This window comes from Hyperolius riggenbachi, chromosome 9, assembly GCF_040937935.1.
Source record: "Hyperolius riggenbachi isolate aHypRig1 chromosome 9, aHypRig1.pri, whole genome shotgun sequence".
Classification (NCBI taxonomy): domain Eukaryota; kingdom Metazoa; phylum Chordata; class Amphibia; order Anura; family Hyperoliidae; genus Hyperolius; species Hyperolius riggenbachi.
This window is the reverse complement of record NC_090654.1, coordinates 73,439,208-73,465,105: the sequence shown is the minus strand read 5'-3', so window position 1 is coordinate 73,465,105 and position 25,898 is coordinate 73,439,208. Positions and strand designations below refer to the sequence as shown.

The window sequence follows — 25,898 nt, the reverse complement described above, 5'->3', positions numbered from 1 at the left end:
GACTTTGGGGGGCGCATTAATAGTCTTTGTCCCCGGGCGCTGAAAACCCTAGCTACGCCTCTGCCGCTTCCTCATATCAAATACAAAGCAGTGTCTTTATACTGTAGACAGTAAGTTCAGAGTGCCTAAAAAACCTTTTGTTTGAAATTGGCTTTTCCCCTTCCTTTAAGATAACCCATTTTTATTATTTATATTTTTTGCTATTTTTAGTCACAAATAATATAGATATACTGTTTATCCACCACCACCTATTTTTTGGGACACCTTCTCCCTCCCAGTTAGTAATTTTGGTGACCACTCGGCTGTCATTGGCTCGGCTCCCCCTCATCCTCCTCCTGTGCTGTAAGAGAAACGCCAGCCCTGCATGCTCCCATTATGCCCCACTTGGCCACTTTTTCATGCCACCCTGCTGAAAAAAAAAGGTACTTTTCCGTTAGCCGGGTGCATCCACCAGGTGGCGTTAATTAATATTCCCCCTCCAGGCCGTCATGGATAGTAGGGAAAGATGTAATTTTGGTGGAGTTTTATCGCCACCTAGTGGAGTCGCCCGGCTAACGGCAAAGTACCTAAAAAATGTTTTGAGGGGGAACACTGATCGCAAATGCGCCCCACTTTGTGCTGTAGAGAGAGCTGTGATTGGAAAACTGTTCTCTATGAGGTTTCCTGCTGGGTCCCCTAAAGTAGACTAGCGCCTGGATTTCCTCAGCTTATTGCTACTGTTTTTACTACAGCAGATTAGGTTTCAGCCAAATGTGTGTATTTACACAATGGTCATTAATCAGTGGGAAGGTGTGCTGTGCAAATGAAGCTGCGTGTTTGATAATGCTATGGATTTTTACGAGTCAAGACTGCAGGCAGCAATGTCATGCTGGGACTTGTAGTTGTACAGCATGCTGCGGGAGGCCACCTTGCTCTCCACATTATGCATTCCATCTCTTACACAACCCTCATAGTGTTTCTGCAGTGCCAGCAGCCAGGCGATGGGAAGAGGGTGGATCTGGAGTAACACAACAGCAGTAAATGTGTGCACACAAACCCACGCTCAGTCTGCTGCACTTGTGATAAACATCCTCTTCATCTGGCTCCATTCACATCACTGGGACTCCGCAATGATCTGCGCTTCAAGCTGGACTCCAGACAAGCAGCAAAACACACAGCTGAAAGCCAAAGTACTCTATATTCCTGTCCCAGCACGGTATCAAGCACCTGAAGTGCACCATCGCAGGGGGTGGGGTCAAGGATGGGCAGACTGGACTGGCTGGGTACTGGGTAAATATTTTTTGGCTACGTTCACAGTGGTGCATTGTGGTGTGGCTCAACTGCTGCCTGCATTGTAACACACAACATTGCACTTCAATGCACCACATAGGCGCCATTCACAGTGTGGCTGGTGTGGTCAAATTGCATGTGGTATTCCAATGCAGTGCCTTGCTGTAAAACACGTGCGTAAGGCCTCTTTTCCACGGACAGTTGAACGGAGTGCTCAGCAAGCAGTTACTAGGCAGCAGTGAGCAGTAACCAGACAGCAGTGAGCAGTTACCAGGCAGCAGTGAGCAGTAACCAGGCAGCAGTGAGCAGGCAGCAGTGAGCAGTTACCAGGCAGCAGTGAGCAGTTACCAGGCAGCAGTGAGCAGTTACCAGGCAGCAGTGAGCAGTTGAGAGTTTGAGAGGCATTTCACTGCCTATCAAATGCCCGTGGAAAAGAGGGCTTAATGGTGAAGCATACTTTTTATTGACTTTACACTTTACTGCATGTGACACAACACACGCATAATGTTCGGCACGACTTTCCCGTTCCTGCTACCGGCACAATCTATTTATAGATTAGGAGAGTGCGAGTGGCGCGTACTAGACATATTGCTATTAAAGGGAGCCTGAGATAGCCTCAATGCCATACCTGGGACTTCCTCCAGGCCCATAAGGTCCTTGGGCTCCCTCACTGTCCCCTCCGGCCGCTCCGTTCACTAGATAACCACACCGGTAATCCAGCCGGCCGCACGCGCACCCCCAGCCCCTATAGCAGGGGCGTAGCAATAGCCATAGCAGCTGCTATGGGGCTCTGGAGCATAGGATGCCCAGGTGGTACTTAATGTCTTCGCAATTAACTTTCTTGTGTTTCTCCACCCTCTGACTTTGTCTCTGTGCCCATGAACCATGGTGCAGGGTTGATTGTATGAGAATGTAAATTGCCCAATTAACCCATTTCCATAGGGCAGGGGCAGGTTGCTTTGCTTAAGAGTGCCTAAATCTGAGGGCCCCGTGAAAATTTTGCTATGGGGCCCTATGATTTCTAGCTACGCCACTGCCCTACAGTACTGTTGTACAGCGCAGGCGCAAATTGCTCCTGGCCATGGGTGCACGGCGGAGGCATGCAAGACTGGCCACAACTGGTCGGATTACCAGCGAGGATATCTGACTGTAGAGGAGGGTGAGGGAGCCTGTGGACCTCATGGGGGGTGTATCTGGATAAAGCCGCAGGTAAGTATAAATACCCGCATTGAGGCCATCTCAGGTACACTTTAAGGCACTGCATTGACCTGGGGAAGCGGGCCAGCTCCCCTGAGACACGTTGTCATTTTGTGCTTGGATCAAATTGTTTTCCTAGAATATTGGTTTGTTCTTCAAGAGAGGTAAGGAGCATTATCTCTCATGTACAATTGTAGTTAGCAATACATTTTACTCTCAGGGCACCTCCATCAGTGTTTTCTAGATGATCTGCATGCTTGCCAGCCAGGCAACTGGTATTGTTTACAAGGAAATAAATATGGCAGCCTCCATATTTCTCTGAGTTCAGGTGTGCTTTAAAACACTTAGCTGTAGTACCTACATAGGCAATATCTACAAACAACTGCATATGATTTTGCTCTGTATTTTGATGAAATGTGTTCACATGTGAACGTCCCTAACTGGACAAGGTCTTGTGCATCAAGAGACATCTGTAGTCGGCCTAGTCATCCTCCCCACCATATAGGCTTACCTACCGCTGTAGCCACAACACAAGACGTACTGAGTTGACAAAGTAGCTCACCTGCAACATCATACTCGATCTCCAGCACCACCTTATTGGACAGTGCGGCATCTCGCAGCAGTTGATTTGCTTCCTCCAGGGTTCCATCTTCTGTCAGGATCCCATTGATGGAAAGCAACCTATCGCCAACCTGCAGCAGCCCACACCTGCGGAGACGGAAATAAAATACTGCTCAACCCTCTGCAGAAAATCCTTCGTCCACATGTCATTGTGTATGCTCAACTTGTTGTGGCCACACCCATTTTTTGCACAACACCATGTGCCGCTTTGCTGGCAAGAGGTGCTTCAGATATTCTAAATTAAATAAATGATTGCCATGTTTTAGTAGAATAGCGCACGGCTGCACGCCTTTGTGTATTTCGGTGGTGGTGGTGGTGGGGGGTTGACACAGGTTGCCTTGCCTGGGGCACCAAAAGGGTCAGAAATGGCCATGAATGGTACCAAGTATGTGGACACAAAAACACAACACCCACGTGTCCTTGCAGAACATTTTACCTCAAACCATAGGTGTTAATATGGAATTGGACCCAACCCTGTGATCCTGTAATCAATGGGTGTGACAAAGATATCCCCCTCAATCATCAGACGGGTTGTCCACATTCTTTTGGACACCAGGTATATTTCCATGTTGCTTTTATTTGCAATACAGAACTCCAGCAGTTTAACACATTACCTGCCTTCTCCTACACTCAGCTGTAGTCTTTGTATCTTCTTCTGCACTTTCTCCTTTTCTTGTTTCTCTTTGATGATATCTCTCCTAACCCAGGCCTTCTTCAGGCACCCCTCGCCCTCCATTATTTAACCAATGCCAAACCTTCTACCCGCATACTCATTCACTCCAACTATGACCATTATCGTCTGCTCTCCTTTGTAATACCAGATCTGGCTGCAACACACTACCTCTGCCCTTTCTATGTAAATCCCTTGGACCTCCTATGTTCTACATTTCATTCTCTCAATCTTACCCCCACCTTAACCACACCCCTCCTCCTACATTGTGAAAGACTTAGCCACCTACCAATGGCGTAATTGAGGCGCATGGGCCGATGCGAGTTTTACACGGGGGCACCAAGCACTTTATTGACACGAAGCCCCAAAACCAGGACAGGACAGTTTCAGTGTCAGAGAAGTATAAATGGAGTAAGGAAACAGTTAAGGATTACTAATATCAAGAGAAGTAAAGCATTCCAGGAGCAGCTCATCCAATATAAAACTTGAACTTTTAATTTGCTTCTTTGTAAAAAAACACAATGGTAACACACGGCTAAAAATACAAAAATGTAAGATACTTAACAGGCCATTGCAGATGGATAGAGGTGCGGAAGTGTAGTCGACGGCCGTTTCGCCCCACAATGAGGGCTTTCTCGAAGACCGAGGATTACTATTCATTTCACATATAGAGGTGTTCATTACCAGCATAGGACCAATGAAAAGCAATCAAGATGTATGAAGCAGAGCTATCAATAGGCCCCTCTTGTCCAGGGGCCCCGGTGCCGTTGCAACCTCTGCATTTCCCATTGCTCCCACATATCCCAGCTCATCCACACCTGTAACTCCTCTCTTATTTCTTGAAACCCTGTTAGTCAACTCACCATACTACTACCGCATCTCTGAGCCCACCCACCAGGGCCGGATTACCGACCAGGCAACAAAAGCAGTCACTTGGGGCCCCATTCAGTGTCAAAGGGGCCCCATCAGCACATAAACCAGCCCTCGCCATCCTGTCAGCGGTGGCTGGATGGTATAATGGTTAAAGGGACTCTGAGCAGTGCAGTAACTATGGAAAGATGCATATCATTTTAAAGCTCTCTTTCTCCTCTTTCCAATGATATATAAATCGCCACCCTATGACTTTTAGTTTTCGCTATTTTCGCAATCAAAATCGCAGCCACAGCAATTTCGATCGCAAAAATAGTGAAAACTAAAAGGCGTAGGGTGGCAGTTTATCTATCATTGTAGAGAGGAGAAAGAGTTTATCATTGGAAAGAGGAGAAAGAGAGCTTCAAAATGATATGCATCTTTCCATAGTTTCATTGTATTACACAGGACGACTTTTCTCCAAAGTCGGCAGCTCGATTCAGCACAATGCAATGAAATATAAGGAACCCAGGGGGATATATTTACAAACATCATGCTGGTAGGTGTGAGGATGTAATTAATTAGTTGTGGGTATGCTTAAAGGCAAACCCACAGGCACTGCTCAGAGTCCCTTTAAGGGCTCTGCCTCTGACACAGGAGACCAGGGTTCGAATCTCGGCTCTGCCTGTTCAGTAAGCCAGCACCTATTCAGTAGGAGATCTTAGGCAAGTCTCTCTAACACTGCTACTGCCTATAGGGCGCGTCCTAGTGGCTGCAGCTCTGGCGCTTTGAGTCCGCCAGGAGAAAAGAGCGATATAAATGTTATTTGTCTTGAAATGATGCCGTGCGCTGCTGATTGTCTTCAGAGCCAGGCTCTCCTCCTAGGTCCCCCTCCTGCTACTGTGCGCTCTGCCGCTGCCCACTCCTCCCTCCCTTCCCACAGAGAACCACAGCTGCAGCAAGACTGATAGCAGCAGATATCAAACGCTCACTCACCTATCCATGATCCAAGCGATAGAGATCCCGTCATCTGAAACCCATCTGTCTCTTCTACAGTGCAGCCACTCGCTCTGAACTTCCTGTTTCTCAGATCAGACAGGAAGTAGGAAGTAGTAATAGTAGTAGTAACAGAGCGGCAGCACTCTAGAGGAGACAGATGGGCTCCGGATGACGGGACCTCTATTGCTTGGATCGCAATAGGTGAATGTGAGTCATCTGGTGCTGTCATTCTCCCCTGCTACGGCTGCCTTCTCTGCTGGACTATCGTATTCACTGGGATGGAGGTTGCATGGTGGCTGTCTAGTTTGGGAGGAAATCGGTTGTTCGGTGGTGGGGGTGGTTATGTAATTCTGTCTGGGGAACGGCTTCCGGTTTGGCGGTGTTCAGAGCTTTCTGCTATTGCCAGGCTGGAGATGCAGGGGGAAAGTGCTGCTGTTGTGATATCTGGCGCCCTCTTCACGGGGGTGCCCCAGCCATTCATCTCTCACTCTGCATTTTGCCGCTGCTATTCACTGCATTGTGCACCCACAGAGGAAAGCGGGCTGTTGCCCATAGCAACCAGTAGCTCGGCCTCCCCGGTGTGTGCGGCATGTTGCTGTGCAGATGCATCTTCTGATTCTATTATGACATGAAGGGGGAGGGGGCCCAAATCAGTTACTTTGCTTAGGGCCCCATTTAGCCTTAATCCGGCTCTGCCACCCACCTGCAACTCCTCCCTCACTTCCTTCAACCAAGTTAGTCTCAGTGAAGCTACCTCTGTTTTCTCTTTATCTCCCTCCCCCACTTGTACCTTCAACCCTGTCTTCTCCGACTCTAATCCCCTCTCCACCCTGGCTCCCGGAATTACTGAATTGTTCAACCTTACCTTGTGCAGTGGGGTTTTTCCCTCAGCATTCCATCTTGAAATTTCCCTTCCAATACTAAAGCACCCTCCATTGACCCCTCCCGACTTTCTAGCTGTAATCCCATTTCTCTTTCATATGCCTCAAAACTACTTGGTATCGTGTTTATCAGAGCCGGGACAAGGTCCTCCAGCACCCAAGGCTGAGACACTAAAGTGTGCACCTCCATCCCCCCTCCCCAGCCCTCACACACTGATTGCTATGACTAAGAGGCTCCCCAGGGCCCCCAACACCTTAATCTCTAGTTATCTGGCTTGCAGTCACTGCCATGTATCCCCTTTTCTTATTTCTCTCTGCTTCAAACACAATAGAGTAATGATAGAGTGAGTTGTGCGCCCTCCCCTGCTATACTGCGCCCTGAGGCTAGAGCCTCTCTCGCCTCTGCCTCTGCCTGGTGTTTATAAAAGGCTACCAGAATTTTTCAACTGCAGTTCACTGAACAGTGATGTAACTAAAATTCATGGTGCCCCCCAGCAAAACTTTGATGGGGCTCCCCAATGCTCACACCCCTTCCCTTGCCTCCCCTTGGTGCCCTCCACAGTCTTGGGGCCATTCTCACAAGGGTCATAAAGCAAGTGTGGCCATCATAATCTTCACACGCCTACCAAGTGTAGCCACAAAAACACCTGATCTGGGGTATAGTTCATAGAAGGCTCTCACACAAGGTGGATCAATTAACTTTATCAAACCTAAACCACAAGGTAACTTCTCTCTTCTGGATCTTTTCTTCACTTTTGACACTGTCCATCACCCAAATCCTACAGTCTGTCAGTAATTCTTGGTTCACTTCCTAATTAGGCATTGTTCACACTGGCACTAAAAACTTTCCAGTAAAACAGATCCAAATGGATGCAAACAGATCCTATGGAAAGCAAAAGGATCTGTTCACATGTGTTCATTTGTAACCAGACCACTCTGTTTGTTCCGACAGTCGAACACAATTTTGGGTCTTGCATGATAATTCCAGATCAAACACACAAAGAGGAGGCTGGAGGAATTCATGCTAGCCTGACCGTGTACATTTTGCAAGATACTTACCTGCTGCTATCCATTCAGGTCCTCAGCTGCTGCTGCTGCCGCCATCCACTCAGGTCACTGCACGGAAGAAACAATGGTGAACAGATCCCAGAGCCCTATCAGGGAGGATTCCTATTGGTCTTCTGCAAAGCAGTGGGAGCCTGGTGCCTTTGATGGGGCAATTGGGTCTGTAGATCGGCATTTCTTTGGTGCAGAGGACCCGAAGGCGTGGTGCCAGCACTGGCAGAAGAATGCGAACAAGGCGACGTGAAAACCGAACGAAAATAATCGAGCAGCCGGAGCCATTTTGGGTACCTGGAGTTGGAGTCGGAGGTTTCATAAACTGAGGAGTTGGAGTCGGATGGTTTTTGTACCGACTTCACGGCGCTGTATATTTGCTTCCAATATCCAGATCATCTTTAAGAATCAGAATCAGAATCTTTATTATCGCCAAGCACGACTGGGTCGTGCCCGGAATTGGGCTTGGCACGTACAGGGTACTGATACAATATAGTTACAGATACAGGACATCTGTAGAACATTTTTAACATTATATTCCTTATATTCCTACCCCAGGGACCACCATACTCTCGATACAAAGTCTTGTCATATGTCATCCTAACTACTGCAACATCCTCCATAAACATTGCAAAAATTAAGCCTTTTATGCCTTCAGAAGATCTGCCAACCTTAGTTCAGGCCTTTTATCACATCATGCTTGCTCTATTGCAATGCATTTTATATAGGCCTTCCAAATAAAGACTTTCACTACCTGCAGTTAGTACAGAACTCTGTTACATTATAGACAAATACCTATTAGGATCACCTGTTCAATTTCTCATTAATGCAATTATCTAATCAACCAATCACATGGCAGTTGCTTCAATGTATTTAGGGGTGTGGTCCTGGTCAAAACAATCTCCTGAACTCCAAACTGAATGTCAGAATAGGAAGGAAAGGTGATTTAAGCAATTCTGAGCGTGGCATGGTTGTTGGTGCCAGTTGGGCCGGTCTGAGTATTTCATGATCTGCTAAGTTACTGGGATTTTCACACACAACCATTTCTAGGGTTTACAAAGAATGGTGTGAAAAGGGAAAAACATCCAGTATGCGGCAGTCCTGTGGGCGAAAATGCCTTGTTGATGCTAGAGGTCAGAGGAGAATGGGCCGACTGATTCAAGCTGATAGAAGAGCAACGTTGACTGAAATAACCGTTACAAGCAAGGTATTCAGCAAAGCATTTGTGAAGCCACAACACACACAACCTTGAGGCGGATGGGCTACAAAAGCAGAAGACCCCACCGGGTACCACTCATCTCTACTACAAATAGGAAAAAGAGGCTACAATTTGCACAAGCTCACCAAAATTGGACAGTTGAAGACTGGAAAAATGTTGCCTGGTCTGATAAGTCTCGATAGTCAGAATTTGGCATAAAAAGAATGAAAACATGGATCCATCATGCCTTGGTGGTGGTGGTGTAATGATGTAGAGGACGTTTTCTTGGAATACTTTAGGCCCCTTAGTGCCAATTGGGCATCATTTAAATGCCACGGGCTACCTGAGCATTGTTTCTGACTAGAGATGGCCCGAACAGTTCGCCCGTGAACGGTTCCAGGCGAACTTTAGGTCGTTCGCCGGCGAAGTCAAACTTTTGCGGAAGTTCGATTCGCTCCCATAATGCTCCATTGAGCAGAACTTTGACCCTCTACATCACAGTCAGCAGGCACATTGTCACCAATCAGACTGCACTCACTCCTGGAGCCCCACCCCCCCTTATAAAAGGCAAGGTTCTCCTCTCGTTTTACTTACTCGTCTGCCTACAGTAGTTAGTTAAGGGACAGCTGCTGACAGACTCTGCTAGGGAGAGTTTAGTTAGGCTATTGTAGGTTTGTTCCTAGCTGATTGTTGTTCCTTATATTCCTCCCTTCCTCCCTCCTCCCTCACTCCCTCCTCCCTCCCTACCTCCTCCCGGAGGGAGGAGGGTCTCGTCTTCCAGGGAATTGTAGTATTTCAAAAGCCAGCTTACATACCTTGGCTGGGGATTGAACCCCGGTCTGAGTGCGTGGTAGGTAGCTCACTTCACCACTATACCACCACCAACACTACATGCTGAAGCCAGCCTAGCATGTACCATTATGATATATCCAAGAGAAAATTGCTTAAGGATTTGTAGTATGTCAATAGCTAACTCACATTGCCTAGGAATAGAACCCAGGCCTACTGCTCTGTAGGCTGGTATCCTAACCATTATACCACCAACACCACACACTACAATGCTACATGCTGAAGCCAGCCTAGCATGTACCATTATGATATATCCAAGAGAAAATTGCTTAAGGATTTGTAGTATGTCAAAAGCTAACTCACATTGGCCAGGAATAGAACCCAGGCCTACCGCTCTGTAGGCTGCTATCCTAACCATTATACCACCAACACCACACACTACAATGCTACATGCTGACACCAGCCTAGCATGTACCATTATGATATATCCAAGAGAAAATTGCTTAAGGATTTGTAGTCTGTCAAAAGCTAACTCACATTGGCCAGGAATAGAACCCAGGCCTACCGCTCTGTAGGCTGCTATCCTAACCATTATACCACCAACACCACACACTACAATGCTACATGCTGAAGCCAGCTGGCTTCAGCATGTAGCATTGTAGTGTGTTGTGTTGGTGGTATAATGGTTAGGATAGCAGCCTACAGAGCGGTAGGCCTAATTTCTATTCCTGGCCAATGTGAGTTGGCTTTTGACATACTACAAATCCTTAAGCAATTTTCTCTTGGATATATCATAATGGTACATGCTAGGCTGGCTTCAGCATGTAGTGTTGGTGGTGGTATAGTGGTGAAGTGAGCTACCTACCATGCACTCAGACCTGGGTTCAATTCCCGGGCCAAGGTATGTAAGCTGGCTTTTGAAATACTACAATTCCCTGGAAGACAAAGGAGGGAGAGAGGGAGGAGGGAGAGAGGGAAGGAGTGAGGGAGTAAGGGAGTGAGGGAGGAAGTACACTTCCTGAAGTTGTAAAGTTGTGTAGTATTAAATCCAGATTTTTTTTCTGGGACTTTTGATGTGTATTTCACTCCACCATGTCTTCCTCCAGGTATTAGACCCCTTGAAACATCGCTTCTATCATTTTTCTAGTCAGCAGAAATGAATCAAAATTTTTAAGTTCGCCTCTGCATTGAAGTCTATTGCGGTTCGCGAAAGTTCGCGAACCGAAAATCGAAGATTCGCGACCTCTCTATTTCTGACCATGTCCATCCCTTCATGACCACCATGTACGCATCCTCTGATGGCTACTTCCAGCAGGATAATGCACCATGTCACAAAGCTCAAATCATTTCACATTGGTTTCTTGAACATGACAATGAGTTCACTGTACTAAAATGGCCCCCACAGTCACCAGATCTCAACCCAATAGAGCATCTTTGGGATGTGATGGAATGGGAGCTTCGTGCCCTGGATGTGCATTCCACAAATCTCCATCAATTGCAAGATGCTATCCTATCAATATGGGCCAACAACTCTAAAGAATGCTTTCAGCACCTTGTTGAATCAATACCACGTCGAATTAAGGCAGTTCTAAAGGCGAAAGGAGGTCAAATAGAGAATCCTCTTCAAAATGTGCCTAATATCATTCAAATCCCTATAAAATGTAGGCCCTGGATACCTGCAGCATTGTTGCAACTTAATTCCCCCCCCCCCCCACACACACACACAGGCTTGATTAGTTTGGTCAATTCCAGAGCCACCTCAAAACATTTAAAGTACCTAAGTACCTTTTGTCATACTGTCCCTATTCTTTGTCCCTTGGAGCTTTCCTACCACGCCCAACCAAGGAAATTACAACCCTGGAAGCATTAAATCCAATCTGATAAGCCATCTGTGTGATCTGGCATTTATGAACACATAACATTTTTCCTCTGTAACATATTACCCCGCCAACATGTATTAATCCAAAACGTATCTATGCGCTTTGAGTCTTATGGGAGAAGAGTGTTTTACAAATGTTATTGCTGTTCCTCTAAATAGGTTCTCGCTTATACAATCTATTATGAATGCTTAAAGAGACACTGAAGCGAGAAAAAAATTATGATATTATGATTTGTATGTGTAGTACAGCTAAAAAATAAAACATTAAGATCAGATACATCAGTCTAATTGTTTCCAGTACAGGAATAGTTAAGAAACTCCAGTTGTTATCTCTATGCAAAAAAGCAATTAAGCTCTATGACTTTCAAAGTCATGGAAAGGGCTGTTATCTGACTTTTATTATCTCAAGTGTTATTGAACTATTTACTTTTTCTCTGCCAGAGGAGAGGTCATTAGTTCACAGACTGCTCTGAAAGAATCATTTTGAATGCTGAGTGTTGTGTAATCTGCACATATTAGAGAGTAATGTAATGTTAGAAAAAACACTATATACCTGAAAATAAAAATATGAGAATATTTTCTTTGCTGCTAAACTTCTAGTAATTATTCATAGTACACAACCAATTCATTATATCATTTTTTTTTTCGCTTCAGTGTCTCTTTAAGACAGACTTCTCACTCCTTCTCACCTCTCATCTGCTGCTCCTCTCTGCAGATTTTCTCCCTGGCTTCCATGCTACATCAAAATCAAATGCATACTACTTTACTTTGCCTTTAATTCACTCCACTGTTCCTGTTTTAATTACATTACTTGTTCCTGCACCTCAAATGACTTGCCCAATAACGTCTACCCACACAAGGCTCTAGACTTCTCTAGAGCTGCTCTTTTGATTTCTCGACCTTCTCCTATTACCATTAGGCCTGCTTCTACTATTAACACAGTAAAAGAAAACACTGAAAACCAACCACTTCTGTGTCTCCTACCCAACTTTTTCTGTCTCCTATCAATTTCCAACTACCCAAATTTCCATTTACTTTTACTATTGTATACTAGGGTTCTCTCATCCTTCTGTGTCAGGGCCCATTCACATCTGCAGTAAAAAACAAAAAATGGGACATTGAACGCATCCTACGTCATTAACAGGATGCGTTCACACTGTCAACTGGAATGCAAGTGCAACATGCTCGGACTGGACCGCAAATGTAAAATCCCAACCGGCTGTATTTTTCTGCAACTGTATCGCAATTGCGCAGCAAATGTTAAAAATGGAAGCCCATGGGAATGGACGGTGTCTGTTTACACTAGGCTGGTTGCTGCATGCTAAACGGCAACTCACCGTGGATCGGTTCCGGCATCGCTGGTACCCGCCATTCAGTCCGAAGCAGATCAGAGCCCAGCAGAGGCATGGGGGTACTCTATTAGTTTCCAGAAAAACAATGGGATTCCTGCTTCAACAGGGAAAAATTCTCATTGGTTCATGGTGGATTAATAAGAATCCTACCTGTTGTTAGTTACGACTACAGCTGATTTTTACTATTCAACAGGGATCCCCATAACTCTGTTAGGTTCCTAATGATTTCGGGATGAGTGGAGGAGTGGCAGACAGTACAACAGATGAAACAGATGTGTAACGCCACAAATGGAGCAGAAGCAAAATGACAGGTATGTGAACGACGTGGCGCAGATGCCCTTACCGCGTACATATGCAGCGTTCGTGTCGCAGTGTGAACCGGGCCTCATAGTTTGTAGCTGGTTTGTATGCTGGCTTGTCATTTGCACCCTCTATTTATTGTTCGTTGCTTCAAAATATATTGGTGCTTTTTAAATAAGACTAGACTGTTTGCCTAAACAACATTTCTAATGTGTGGCGAAAGGGCCAAAAATGACAACTATAGGCCACTAGGTGGCAATGCAGCTCCTTTAACTTAACACACATTTCCTACTGTACTAAAATTGTGACTATTTAATTCCACCATGATCCAATGAGAATAAATTATCCCAATGTTCACAGCGTTTTTCAGGACATGACAGTTTAAACCTTGTAGCAAAAAAACAAAACCCACTATTGAAAGCAAAAGGAGTTTAAAGGCACAAACAACAACCTAAGGCTGGAACTTGGGCATCTGTACCTGAATTTACATTAGCAAACATTTAGGGATGTAAGTGGTTAAAGACAGAGTGGCAATGAACGCAGGTGTGCGCTCTCAATGCTCGTCGCCAGTTCAGTCATTTCTATGGGCTTAAAACCAGATAATCACAGCAATGGATTTTAATAGAGATTTTACATGGCGGTGAATGGTTATTTACAATACAATACAATAACATTTGTAAAGCGCTTTTCTCCCATAGGACTCAAAGCGCATAGCTGTGTCTCAGATTAATACAGGGTTCCAGACTGGGTTGTGTTACAGAGGAGATAGTCAGATGTTCATGAATGCCAGACTAAAGAGGTAGGTTTTCAGTTTAGACTTAAATGCTTCCAGGGATGGGGCTGTCCTGATTGGGTGTGGAAGGGAGTTCCAAAGTGTAGGGGCAGCATGACAAAAGGCTCTGTCTCCAAAGGTTTTGAGGTGGACTCTGGGGGGTGACCAAGGTGTTACGTCCTTTTGATCTAAGATTGTGGGGGGTGTGATGTAGTTGCAACAAGTCCTTCAGGTATCCAGGGCCCAGATTGTGCAAGGATTTGAATGTCAGTAAGCCAATCTTAAACAGAATTCTCCATTTTATCGGTAGCCAGTGGCGTGAGCTCAGGGTTGGTGTTATGTGGCAATGGCATAGTTATATCAGCTCCTTGCATTGTACAAAGTACCCTCCAGACCGCGTTATAATTGTCAGTCGGCACTTGTAGGCCTTTGCCTAAGGCGTCGGGATAAGCAGGCAGCAGCAAAATGCTACGCTTACAGTTTGCCTAGCCTTGCCTTGTTAAACTTAATTCATCTTAACAGTGTAGAAACATGAAGGCCTCATTCTGGGCATGTATGACTTCCCAGCCCTCTGCAGGCACTTCGTGGCACAGCTTGTTATCTGTGGATAAAAGCTGTACGGCTTCAGGTCACAGGATTCTAATAGACCTGAGAACCTCTATTAAAGGGTGTGATGCACGATGCGTAGGATCACGCCATCTGATGCGTAACTACAGGGGGAGCAGCAACTTCAGCAGCGGGTGGGCCTTAAAGAGAAAGCGTAACCAAGAATTGAACTTCATCCCAATCAGTAGCTGATACCCCCTTTCCAATGAGAAATGTATTCCTTGACAAACGGATCATCAGGGGGTCTGTATGGCTAATATTGGGGTGAAACCCCTCCCACAGTGTGATGTCAGGACCATGGTCCTGTCTGTGAACCTCATTGCACTGTGGGAAATAACAGCTGTTTCCAACTGCAAAAAAGCAAGCAGCATCTCCTTCCACTGACATCACCTGCCAGCAGTAAAACATGTCACCATGTGATATCAGAATGTAAATCAGAGAGAGGAAAGTTTTTACAATGGGCAAACATTGACTAAATAATTTATACATAATTATTGTGAAAATGAAGTACTTTTTTATTACATTATTTTCACTGGAGTTCCTCTTTAAGCTGTGGTGATGTCCCAACTTCTTAGATTTCATTCACACTACAATGTCTGAAGGATGTATACATTTAGAATAGCCGCGGGCAAATTAGGGTGCAGTGTGAAGCCTAAAGATGACTTACCCTGCTCCCATACCTGTGTGTGTGAAAGGTGCACATTATCCATCAATGCATCACCTGTTGTTTACTGTGCACTCACCCACCTACGTGAGCGCACGCAGTGTCACTGTGCCTGTCCGCTACCTGTCTGTGTGTGACAGGTGCACATTGTAATACCCATTACTGCATACACCTACCTACCTGTTGTTCACAGTGCACCCACCTACCTACGTGAGTTGAGAGCACGCAGTGTCACTGTGCTTGTCCGCTACCTGTCTGCGTGCGACAGGTGCACATTGTAATACCCATCACTGCATATACCTACCTACCTGTTGTTCCACAGTGCACCCACCTACCTACGTGAGCGCACACAGTGTCACTGTGCCTGTCCGCTACCTGTCTGTGAGTGACAGGTGCACATTGTAATACCCATCACTGCATATACCTACCTACCTGTTGTTCACAGTGCACCCACCTACCTACATGAGTTGAGCGCACGCAGTGTCACTGTGCCTGTCCGCTACCTGTCTGTGAGTGACAGGTGCACGTTGTAATACCCATCACTGCATATACCTACCTGTTGTGTTCAGTGCACCCACCTCATCACGGCATATACCTACCTGTTGTGTTCAGTGTACCCACCTCATCACTGCATATACCTACCTGTTGTGTTCAGTGCACCCACCTCATCACTGCATATACCTACCTGTTGTGTTCAGTGCACCCACCTTATCACTGCATATACCTACCTGTTGTGTTCAGTGCACCCACATACCTATGTGAGTGCATGCAGTGTGATATACCACTCCGTGCATACCTGTTAACTGCACCTGTGTGACTGCACATTGTATTAGTCAAGTCACTTCATCCCCCCGATATGGACAAAACAGGTAGAGGCAGAGGTAGAGGCAGACCCAGAGGAAAGCCACCCGGCAGGTCTGTGCGAGGTCGTGCTGATGTGATTTCGTGCGGCCCTGGACCAAAGTACATTGCTCAGAAGAAGGCACGTCCCATCAACTCCCAAGATTTTCAGGACGTTGTTGACTAACACAGAACACCTCATCTTCCGCAGCCACCAGCGCTACTCCAAGTACCACATCCGCCACATTTGACAGTTTGCAGGAGTTATTTGGTGGGGAAATCACTGATGCACAGCCATTATTGTTACAACCAGATGAAGGCGCTAAGCAAGTTACACCACCTCATATGTCTGAGTTAGGCGACACTATGGACGTAACGTGTGTGGAGGGGGATGATGAAGTACCTGCTGTTGGTGCAGTTTTGGAGGTGTCTGAGACAAGCGAAGCTGGGCAGGATGATTATGATAGCGCTCCTGCTGTGTCCACAGTCCACAAAATCAATTTATAAAGTTCTGTATATCCTGTTCTGTGCCAAACTTTATCTCCAGAGAACTAATGGAATGACCACCATCACCTCACCCTCAGAAGTGGGCACTCACCCTTAGTAGATGACCCTCGGCTAGATGGGTCTCAAACGCCTCTGGGATATTTTCAGGCAATCCCTCGCCTATATTGGCTCTTTATACAGTGCTTTATCCGACTTCAAGTCCACAGCATTCACCTCAAATAAAACACATATTCCTTCCCATAGCGTAAAACCATACGAAAAGTTTAATTTATATTAAAAATGCACACTCACATTCCAATAGTATTTTGAAGAGCATGGAGTTTTATAGGGCTCTACCCCTTCACGTTGGCCACCTGGCTGGCTCTCTGTGTCCGCATGGATGACCGTGCTCTGGTCTCCCCGCACGCCACGCCGGCTAACTTCCGCTTCTGCAGGTCACGCCCTACTAGTTTCGTCCTATTGGACTCATCAGGAGCATGCGCAGAAGCTTCCGTAAAGCGTATTTATAGCCGCATGCCCGCCCCGTTCCTTCCCCAAACAACTAATTAGTTTTGCCGCTGCTTCCGCGTTCTAGCCACCTTGGAGCGCAGGCTTCCAATTCTGAGGGTGAGGTGATGGTGGTCATTCCATTAGTTCTCTGGAGATAAAGTTCGGCACAGAACAGGATATACAGAACTTTATAAATTGATTTTGTGGACTGTGGACACAGCAGGAGCGCTAACTTTTATATGTGTATTAATTTTAATTGTTTAAGAAGCGCACCACCATATATATAAAGCGGACTCTCATATTGGTCAGCGCAGTGTGTTGAAATTGAGGATGATTATGATGATGATACGGATCCCACAAATGTTCCCAATAGAGGAGATGAACAGGGGGACAGTTCAGAGGAGGAGGAGTCAGAGAGGGTGCCCACATTTTCATCCGCCTTTATTTTATGTACGCTACAGAGGCTGCCATCTTAACCACTTCACAACTGAGGGGTTTTACCCCTTGAGCACCAGAGCAATTTTCACCTTTCAGCGCTCCTTCCATTCATTTGTCTTTAACTTTATCATTACTTATCACAATGAAATAAACTATATCTTGTTTTTTTCGCCACCAATTAGGCTTTCTTTAGGTAGGACATTATGCCAAGAATTATTTTATTCTAAATGTGTTTTAATGGGAAAATAGGAAAAAAATGTGGGGAAAAAAAATCATTATTTTTCAGTTTTCGGCCATTATAGTTGTTAAATAACGCATGCTACTGTAATTAAAACCCATGAAATTTATTTGCCCATTTGTCCCGGTTATAAAACTGTTTAAATTATGTCCCTATCACAATGTTTAGCGCCAATATTTTATTTGGAAATAAAGGTGCATTTTTTTCAGTTTTGCGTCCATCCCAAATTACAAGCCCATAGTTTAAATAAGTAACAGTGTTATACCCTCTTGACATAAATATTTAAAAATTTCAATCCCTAAGGTAACTATTTATGTTTTTTTTTATTGTATTTTTTTTTTATTACAAAAAAAAATTAAATTGGGGAGTGTGGGAGGTAATGAGTTAATTCTTAGTGTAAAAGTAATGTATTTGTATATGAAAAATGCTTTAGGGTGTAGTTTTACTATTTGGCCACAAGATGGCCACAGTAACTTTTTGTTTATGCGACCTGCAAGCGTACAGGAAGTACGCTTGCAGGAAGTGTTATGAGGCTGGGAAACTGTTTTTTTTTCACAATGATCGCTGCTTCTCATAAAAGCAGCCGATCATTGCAGGGGCTTAGATCAACAAACGGGAACGGTTTTTCCCATTTATTGATCTCCGGGCGAGTGGGCGGCGGCATGCACGAGCGAGCGGGAGCGCGGAGAGCGGCGGGAGGTGCGGATATCTCCGTCCCTGGTGTTGACAGGGTGGAAAAAGGGACGGAGATCTCCGTACCTGTGGGGGTAAAGTGGTTAATTCCCTTATAAACAATGCCAGTTGCCGGGCTGTCATGCAGAGCTTTTGGCTTTAGTTGTTTTTGAGTGACACACCTGCAACAAGCATGAAGCCAGTGGAGTCAGGCTACAGTCAAAGCATATGACCTGTATGCTGTTTCTGGGGCATTGACCTAAAGTATCAGAGGCAGCATTAGCACAGAATGACAACTGGCATGGTTCATTAGTGAATAAACGTGACAGCCTCCTTATAACTCGCACTTCAGGATCCCTTTAAGGAACTATTAGGCCTGAAACCCACTAGCAGTACATTATTAAGCCACTTCTTAGCACTTGTGATTTGAAAAGCTCTTTCTAATGTACTGCTATGGGAGTGATCCCACTTAAGCCATGTGATTTTATAAAAATCCCCCATAGCATTGCATTAGCAAGAGGTTTTCAAATCACTAGTGCTTAGAAAAGACTACTAGTGGGTTTGAGCCCTTAGATTCAGAACATCAGCAGAACAGGGCAAGTGACATCATTTACAAGGGGTTAAAGCAGAAAGCCTCCATATATACCTCACTACAGGAGACATTTAAAGAGTTGGCCCTTAAAGCAATGTTCAGAAGGCCACATTGTTGTACACAAATGTCGGTGACAACTGTGCAGTCAGCAGGCAGGAAGGGCCCCAAGCGGAATATGTTGAAAGAAGTGAGGTCACTGGGATGTAGACCAATAACAGACAATACTTCAGTTTTACCAAGGGTCACTGTCTGCAGGGACAGCGACACAACAGAGGCCTCCAGGCTTAATCTCAGGCCTTGGAAGACAGAGCCAGTGCCGCGTGTATCTGCACTCTCCAGGAGAGATTCGATCAGACGCTCTGTGCGAGTTGTCACCCTGCCAGGGTCCACAGAGGGGAAGGTTGAAAAAGCACAATCAGTCCTGGATGTCAATGCTGAGTCTAATTAAAATCAGCAGTCAATTAGCTGTGAGCGTAGAGCTGGGACGGCGGAGCGGACAGATCGAGCGTCCTTGTGGCAGGGCAGAGTGTGTCCCTGCAAGCCTGGTTACCGCTCATTTCACGCACGCTGCACCAAATATGTCATCCTGACACAACCCGTGCCTCCCAGCTTACTGATGTGCCTCCATAGCTGACAGTATGCCAGCGGCATCTCACCCACCTCCCCCCCCCCCCCCCCCCAGACAGTGTACAAGCAGCAGCCCGAAGCCATTGTGCACTACAACTCCCAGCATCCTATGCAAACCAGCAGCAACAGCATTATTATTGATTATAGTATTTATAAAGTGAAAACATATTACAGAGCTGCACAATAGATAAATGGGTTAAGATACAAGGAGCTCAAAACAAGATCATGCAAATGTCTTTGGTAACAGTAGTTCAATGTCTGTGTTGCATCAATAGGGGATATGCTGGGTGCTGTGGTGTGTTAATGGGGGTGTGCTGGGTGGAGTAGAGTACTGCTGCCTGACTCTGCCTGGGGGACATTCGGGCACCCCAGAATAGATCCGGGGCACCCCAGAATAGATCCGGGGAACCCCAGAATAGATCCGGGGCATATGCCACTGATCTTTGGGGCTAGCAAGGCCCCTGCAAGAGAGTGACGCAAAAGCACTGAGGGCTTATTGACAGTGGGTCGTTGTGTTGTAACGCGACGTTAAAGTCACAACACAGCATTAACGCAACGCAAGAAAAGATGAGAACGCACATTAATGCTGCGTTACTGTCATATGCAGTAGGTACAGGAAAGCATACAGGTAATGAAACATATGCTTTCCTGTACCCGGTAACGTCTGCATTTAGAGGTAATGCACTGCAAGCAGTTAGTTACCATAACGCTACACATCACAATGCAACGCTAACGTTGCACTGTGAAAGTCCCATAGGATTAGCATTGCAGTGCGGTAAGCTGCGTTATAAAAGAGTTTAAAGTCCCACTGTGAATGCAGCCTGAGAGACCTGGAGCCCACTAGAGCGCTGGCGATCCAAAAACGCAGTACACTGATGAAAGTCCGTAGTGGTGAATTCATAGGAGCAGTTGTGATTTGGCCAAATTCCAATCGCGGGTCCTGCAGTACTTTTGGAGTGATTGCACTCCAATGCAAGAGAGGAGCGCTGCAAAATTATTGTTCAAGAGCGATTTTGAAGAAAATTTGTGAGAGATTTTTATGTTGAAATAGAGTTTAAACGACTTGCCGGGTTTCCAGAGGTCTTGCTTCTGGTGTGTAGCCCTTCCCTCTAACGCCCCAATGACCTCTTGTGCTACGGGGTGGGGTTTACACACTGGAAGCCAGCAGAAATTAACTTTGGGATACCCAGTACGTTTTTAAAAAACTTTATTAACAAAGAATACCAAATTTAAAAAAACAAACAAAAAAAAACACAAATTAAAAAAAAAAACGCAAACAGGAAGCGATGTACAATCGCTGGCAGTAGATTGTACAGGGTTTTCAGTCACCGGACAAATTGCTGTAGCAAATGCAAGCAAAAACTATGAGCGTTTGAAGCAGCGATTGATCTGTAGTGGGCCCCAGGCCTGAGGGCTCTTTTACATCAAAGCTCATTTCATGCGTTAACCAAGGTAAAATGAAAGTCCATTTTACATTTCACATCAGACTCTACATTTTGGCGCGTTGCGGTTCGATGCACCCGGGAGCTTTTAATCGTCCGGAGCTCGCGTTTTACCATTGGGTGATTTTACCAAGGGATACATAATGATACAGACAATGATATACATCAAATATGGACACTGGTACAAAATACAGAACTGCTGATTACAATGCCAGATGTAACATGAATAAAATGTATAACAGGGCCGAAATTGAACACTGGGACCTAGTCGCGGGCCAAAATTGTATACTGAGGCCTAGTCACGGGCCAATCTCAATGTCTACTGGCCACCTTCCTCCCCTATACAGTTCCCTGGTGTCTAGAGACCCCACAGACTCCGCTATACAGTTCCCTAGTGTTTAGTGCTTTCCCACTACCTCCCCATATGACTTTCCCGGTGTTCTAGGGCTTCACCTCCAATATGGCTACCCTGGTGGTCTACAGTGGGCCAAACATAATGCAAAGTGGAGAAACCACTTGAGGGCCAAATTTAATGGCTCTGAGGGCTAAATTTGGCCCGCAGGCTGGAGTTTGACATGTATGATCTAAGGCCTAGGTTCTCAACGTGTGGTATGCGTACCCCAGGGGGTACTTCTGATGGTTCCAGGGGGTACTTGGGCTTGATATACTTAACCAAGAATAACAAATTTAGAGTTTTAGAAAATGATAAATCTTATTTTAACACTATCAAATTAGTATTTTAGCTAATTAAAAACAATAGTAAATGATTGGAAATTGTTTAGTACCAATTATCATGTACTAAGATTAAATATATATTTGTCAAGGGGTACTTGTGATAATGTTTACTATGCTAGGGGGTACTTGGTGAGTACAGGGTTTTAAAAGGGGTACATACCAATAAAATGTTGAGAAACACTGATCTAAGGAATGGGGGGAAACAAGAGGTGGGGGAGTATACAGTTTACATACAGGCAGTGCATGATAAGGTTATTTAGTAAGGAGTAAAACTAGACACGAGGTCAAAAGGTGAATGGCCTGAGTTAGACCATATGCTTGTTGGAGCATATGCTTGCAACATCCAGACGTCACGCCGCAGATCATAACGCTTGCAGGAAATTGGCTCCTGCAAGCGTTATGTAATGTGAAAGAAGCCTGAGAGACCTGCTGAATCCGGTTGCAGTGGATTAAATGAAAGAAATGTCAAGGCTACATTCTGAAAAAGTTACTTTTAGTTGCAATGCTGATTCTCTGGTCATCACAATTTATTAACCTCCCTGGTGGTACGCAGTTTCAGATGCTGCGTCCGTGGGATAATTTTTTTAAATAAAATTTGATTTAAATGCTTAAGCTAACTATAACTATGGCCCCCAAGTCCCGCTGCTCTGATCCCCCCGATCGCCGCCGGCAATATTTACCCGTCCGCGATCCTGTGAGAGCTGCAGCTTCACCATTTAGCTTCAGTCATCGCCATGGCGACGATCAGACATGACGTCATCAAGGTCATGACGTCATGCACAGTCCCGATCCTCCCCATAGCAAAGCCTGGAGCTGATTGGGAGGCTGCGCCATCGCGGGATCCCTGGGGGGTACGTATAATGGCAGTGATCGGGGGTGATCGGGGGAGAGTGGAGGGACTTGGGAGCATGGGTAGCTAGCAAAGTGCTAGCTTATGCATATAAATCAAATTTTATAAAAAAAAAAAAAAATCCTCCGGGGGCCATGTGATCCTCTCCGGCGGCTAGCCTGAACGTAGGTCGGGCTTACCGCCAGGGAGGTTAATAAATACACCGTTATTGTATGTTGCCGTTCAGCTGCGTATTTGTTCTAGGTGAGGAACTCAGAGTCCTACCTCCCTAAATTCCTCTTTCACTTTCATTTAAAAAGAAAATGATACGACATGTCATTGGGACACAAAGTCACTTTGTAACTGAATGTTATTAAAAGTGACACTTCCATTTAAATCTGCAGTAAGTTATGATTTTCTAGATATGACAGAGGATTGAAATGATGCTTCCCCGAAACCATCCACCATTTATTAGACAAACAGCCCCAAACTTTTTGGCCAGAAAGTAGGAAGTAAATTATTGCAGCCCAACTCTAAAAGCATGTGGTTTTCCACAGCGAGTTCAAATATATAGTTTGGGAATATTTACATCAAGAGGGATATACAGTGGCGTAGCTATGGAGCTGTGGGCCCCGGTGCGAGCTTTACATTAGCCCCCCCCCCCCCCAGCACTCTATGCATAACAATTGATACGGCGCAACAAAACCTGCCAACGTCATCCTCAGTATTAGAGGTACAAGAAGGGGATGGGAAACAGTTTGTTAATGATTACTACTATTCAAAGCATCTATAGAAGTGATTATTACCACCACAGGACCATTAAAGAGACACTGAAGCGAGACTAAATCTCGCTTCAGCTCTCATATATAGCAGGGGCACGTGTGCCCCTGCTAAAACGCCGCTATCTCGCGGCTAAACGGGGGTCCCTTCACCCCAACCCACCCCCCGCAAAAGTTGGTCGCAAAGTTGGTCGTGGACTTTGCTTCCTGGAGGCAAGGGCTAACGGCCGCAGCCCTGCCTCCAGTCGCGTCTATGTGACGCGCATCGCTGTCTCTCCCCTGCCCCTCTCAGTGAAGGAAGACTGAGAGGGGCGGGGGAGAGGCGGAGATACGCGCTGAGAGACGCGCGTGGGCCAGGGCTGCGGCGGTTAGCTCTGCCCCAATGCGGAAGCGCTCCCCCGCATTACGGAGGGGATTTGGGGGGACAGGGACCACCGTTAAGCCGCGGGATAGCTGCGTTTTAGCAGGGGCACACGTGCCCCTGCTATATATGAGGTCTGAAGCGAGATCTATTCTCGCTTCAGACTCTCTTTAAACAGCGAATACTTTGGTTGAGGAAGGGCCCCTATGCGGTTGCTACCTCTGCAACCCCTATTGCTACGCCCCTGGGGATATAAGAATCCCACATCTCTGTTCACAGCCCTGGTTTGATTCTGCAAGGACATACCTCGCTATACCTAGCACACAAGTCCAATCATTTGTACTATTAGCTAAAGTTGGCCACACACTATACAATAAAATGATACAATGTTATGGCAATTCGATAAAAACGATTGGTTGTTCCCCCAAAAATTTCCAAAGAAAATTTTTCTCATTCAATTGAGAAATCTGATTGCATTTTCTAATTTTTATTCGATAAAAGAAGATTAGGAGTATTGGATTTTTCTGATCAATTTATATGAAAATTGAATGGTGTAGGGTAGATAGTCAAGTACTTGATGTACAGACCCAAGTCCTTTTTTTCTGAGTTTTCAATTATTTTTTTCTTAGTTGGGGAAAACTGAACATGTGTGTGGTACATTGGTCAGAGTTTTGAAAAGTTACAATCAGTCAGAAAAATTGATTGATATTTAAAGAATTGTATGGTGTGTGGCCACTTTAAAGTGTACGTGAGGTGGTGCTAGGGCACAAGATGGGACACAGAAGCATGTTCTCTGCTGCATGACATGCCTCTGTCCCCTCCCGCGCACTCTCTGACCCCCGACCGCCACGCTTTAACTGCCGAGGTTAACAACATGCAGCTTTTCGCCAACCTTGAGGAGAACAGAGAAGTAATCCCTGCTAAATGCCCACCGGGGGCATTCCTGCAGGCCTCCCCCGCCTCCCTGCACGCTGCTCTGTGTGGGACACACAGAGCAGCTCTTCCAGCGTCGTGACCTCAGGGGTCACGAAAATAGAACTAAAGGACTGAAGGTCACAGGATTCCGGTTCCTCAACCGTCAAGCCCCCCGGGTCAGGCAGCATTGTTTTATTTATTTTTTCAGTTGAAATCCCCACCTCGGGTTCCCTTTAAGGTTTAGTTGAGTTGTCCAAACATTTCTTGTAGCAGACTTTACACACTACAGCTCTCATCTAGCTGGAATTTCTTGCATTCTGGAGTGTTACCAGTGTTCTTGTATTCTCCAAGGGCTTTAAAGGGATAAGCCCCTCATAACAGCTGTGCAGCTGTAAAGATATGAGATGTCAGGACTGCAGAGATCTCACCAAAGGATTTCCAAAGACATATACAAGATTAGGTGTTTAAACTCTCCAACACATTTATATAGAGGCTGTTAAAGGACAACTGAAGTGAGAAGAATATGGAGGCTGCCATATTTATTTCCTTTTAATCAATACTAGTTGCCTGGCAGCCCTGCTGATTTAGTTGGCTGCAGAAGTGTCTGAATCAAACCAGAAACAAGCATGCAGCTAATCTTGTCAGATCTGACAATAATGTCATAAACACCTGATCTGCTGCATGCTTGTTCATCCTCTGTGGCTAAAAGTATTACAGGCAGAGGATCAGCAGGATAGCAAGGCATCTCGTATTACTTAAAAGTAAATAAATATGGCAGCCTCTATATCCCTCTCGCTTCACTTGTCCTTTAAGTTTGAGTGGTCAAATTATTTAAAGGGGACCTAAACTAAATGTTGAGGATGGGTGTGGGTGGCTGGGTAAGTGCAATAAGTCATTTTTACTTGTTTGATAAGGGGGCTTTTAGGACCATTGTAAGGGGGCTTTTAGGACCATTGTAGTCCCTTACACACTCCAATGAGTTCTGGGTCACCATGAGCTTGCTGGTTAGTCTGTACCTCTCGGTTTACAAGCCCTACTCCATAGAGCCAAATTAATCCATGCCATGCACTGATGAGGATCAAACAATCCGAAACAGTCTGTATGCATGTTGGATTATTATGGCTCTGTACAATTTAACAAGCTGACACATCATTGCATTCCAGCGGTTCTGGAGGTGTGTTTAGCTTCTAAGGGTACAATGGTTAATTTGCATATATTCAGCAGTGGTGGTCTGGGAGACATCTCGAGCTCACTCCAACCTGAATTATCGCAAATTCTTTCTGTTTTAGGAAAGCAAATTTTTGTTTTACTTGTTTGATATGAGAAGAAAGT

The 25,898-nt window shown here is 45.5% G+C and overlaps 1 protein-coding gene across 13 annotated transcripts in view; it reads right to left on the bottom strand.

The window, feature by feature from the left end:
* GRIP2 (glutamate receptor interacting protein 2) overlaps positions 1 to 25,898 on the bottom strand; it is a 627,309-nt gene that overhangs the window by 90,302 nt on the left and 511,109 nt on the right. For all 13 annotated transcript variants that reach the window (XM_068253049.1, XM_068253055.1, XM_068253054.1 and 10 more), the window contains exon 13: positions 3,029 to 3,174. In XM_068253049.1, the coding sequence (XP_068109150.1) occupies positions 3,029 to 3,174 (146 nt within the window). The remainder of the gene's footprint in view (positions 1 to 3,028; positions 3,175 to 25,898) is intronic.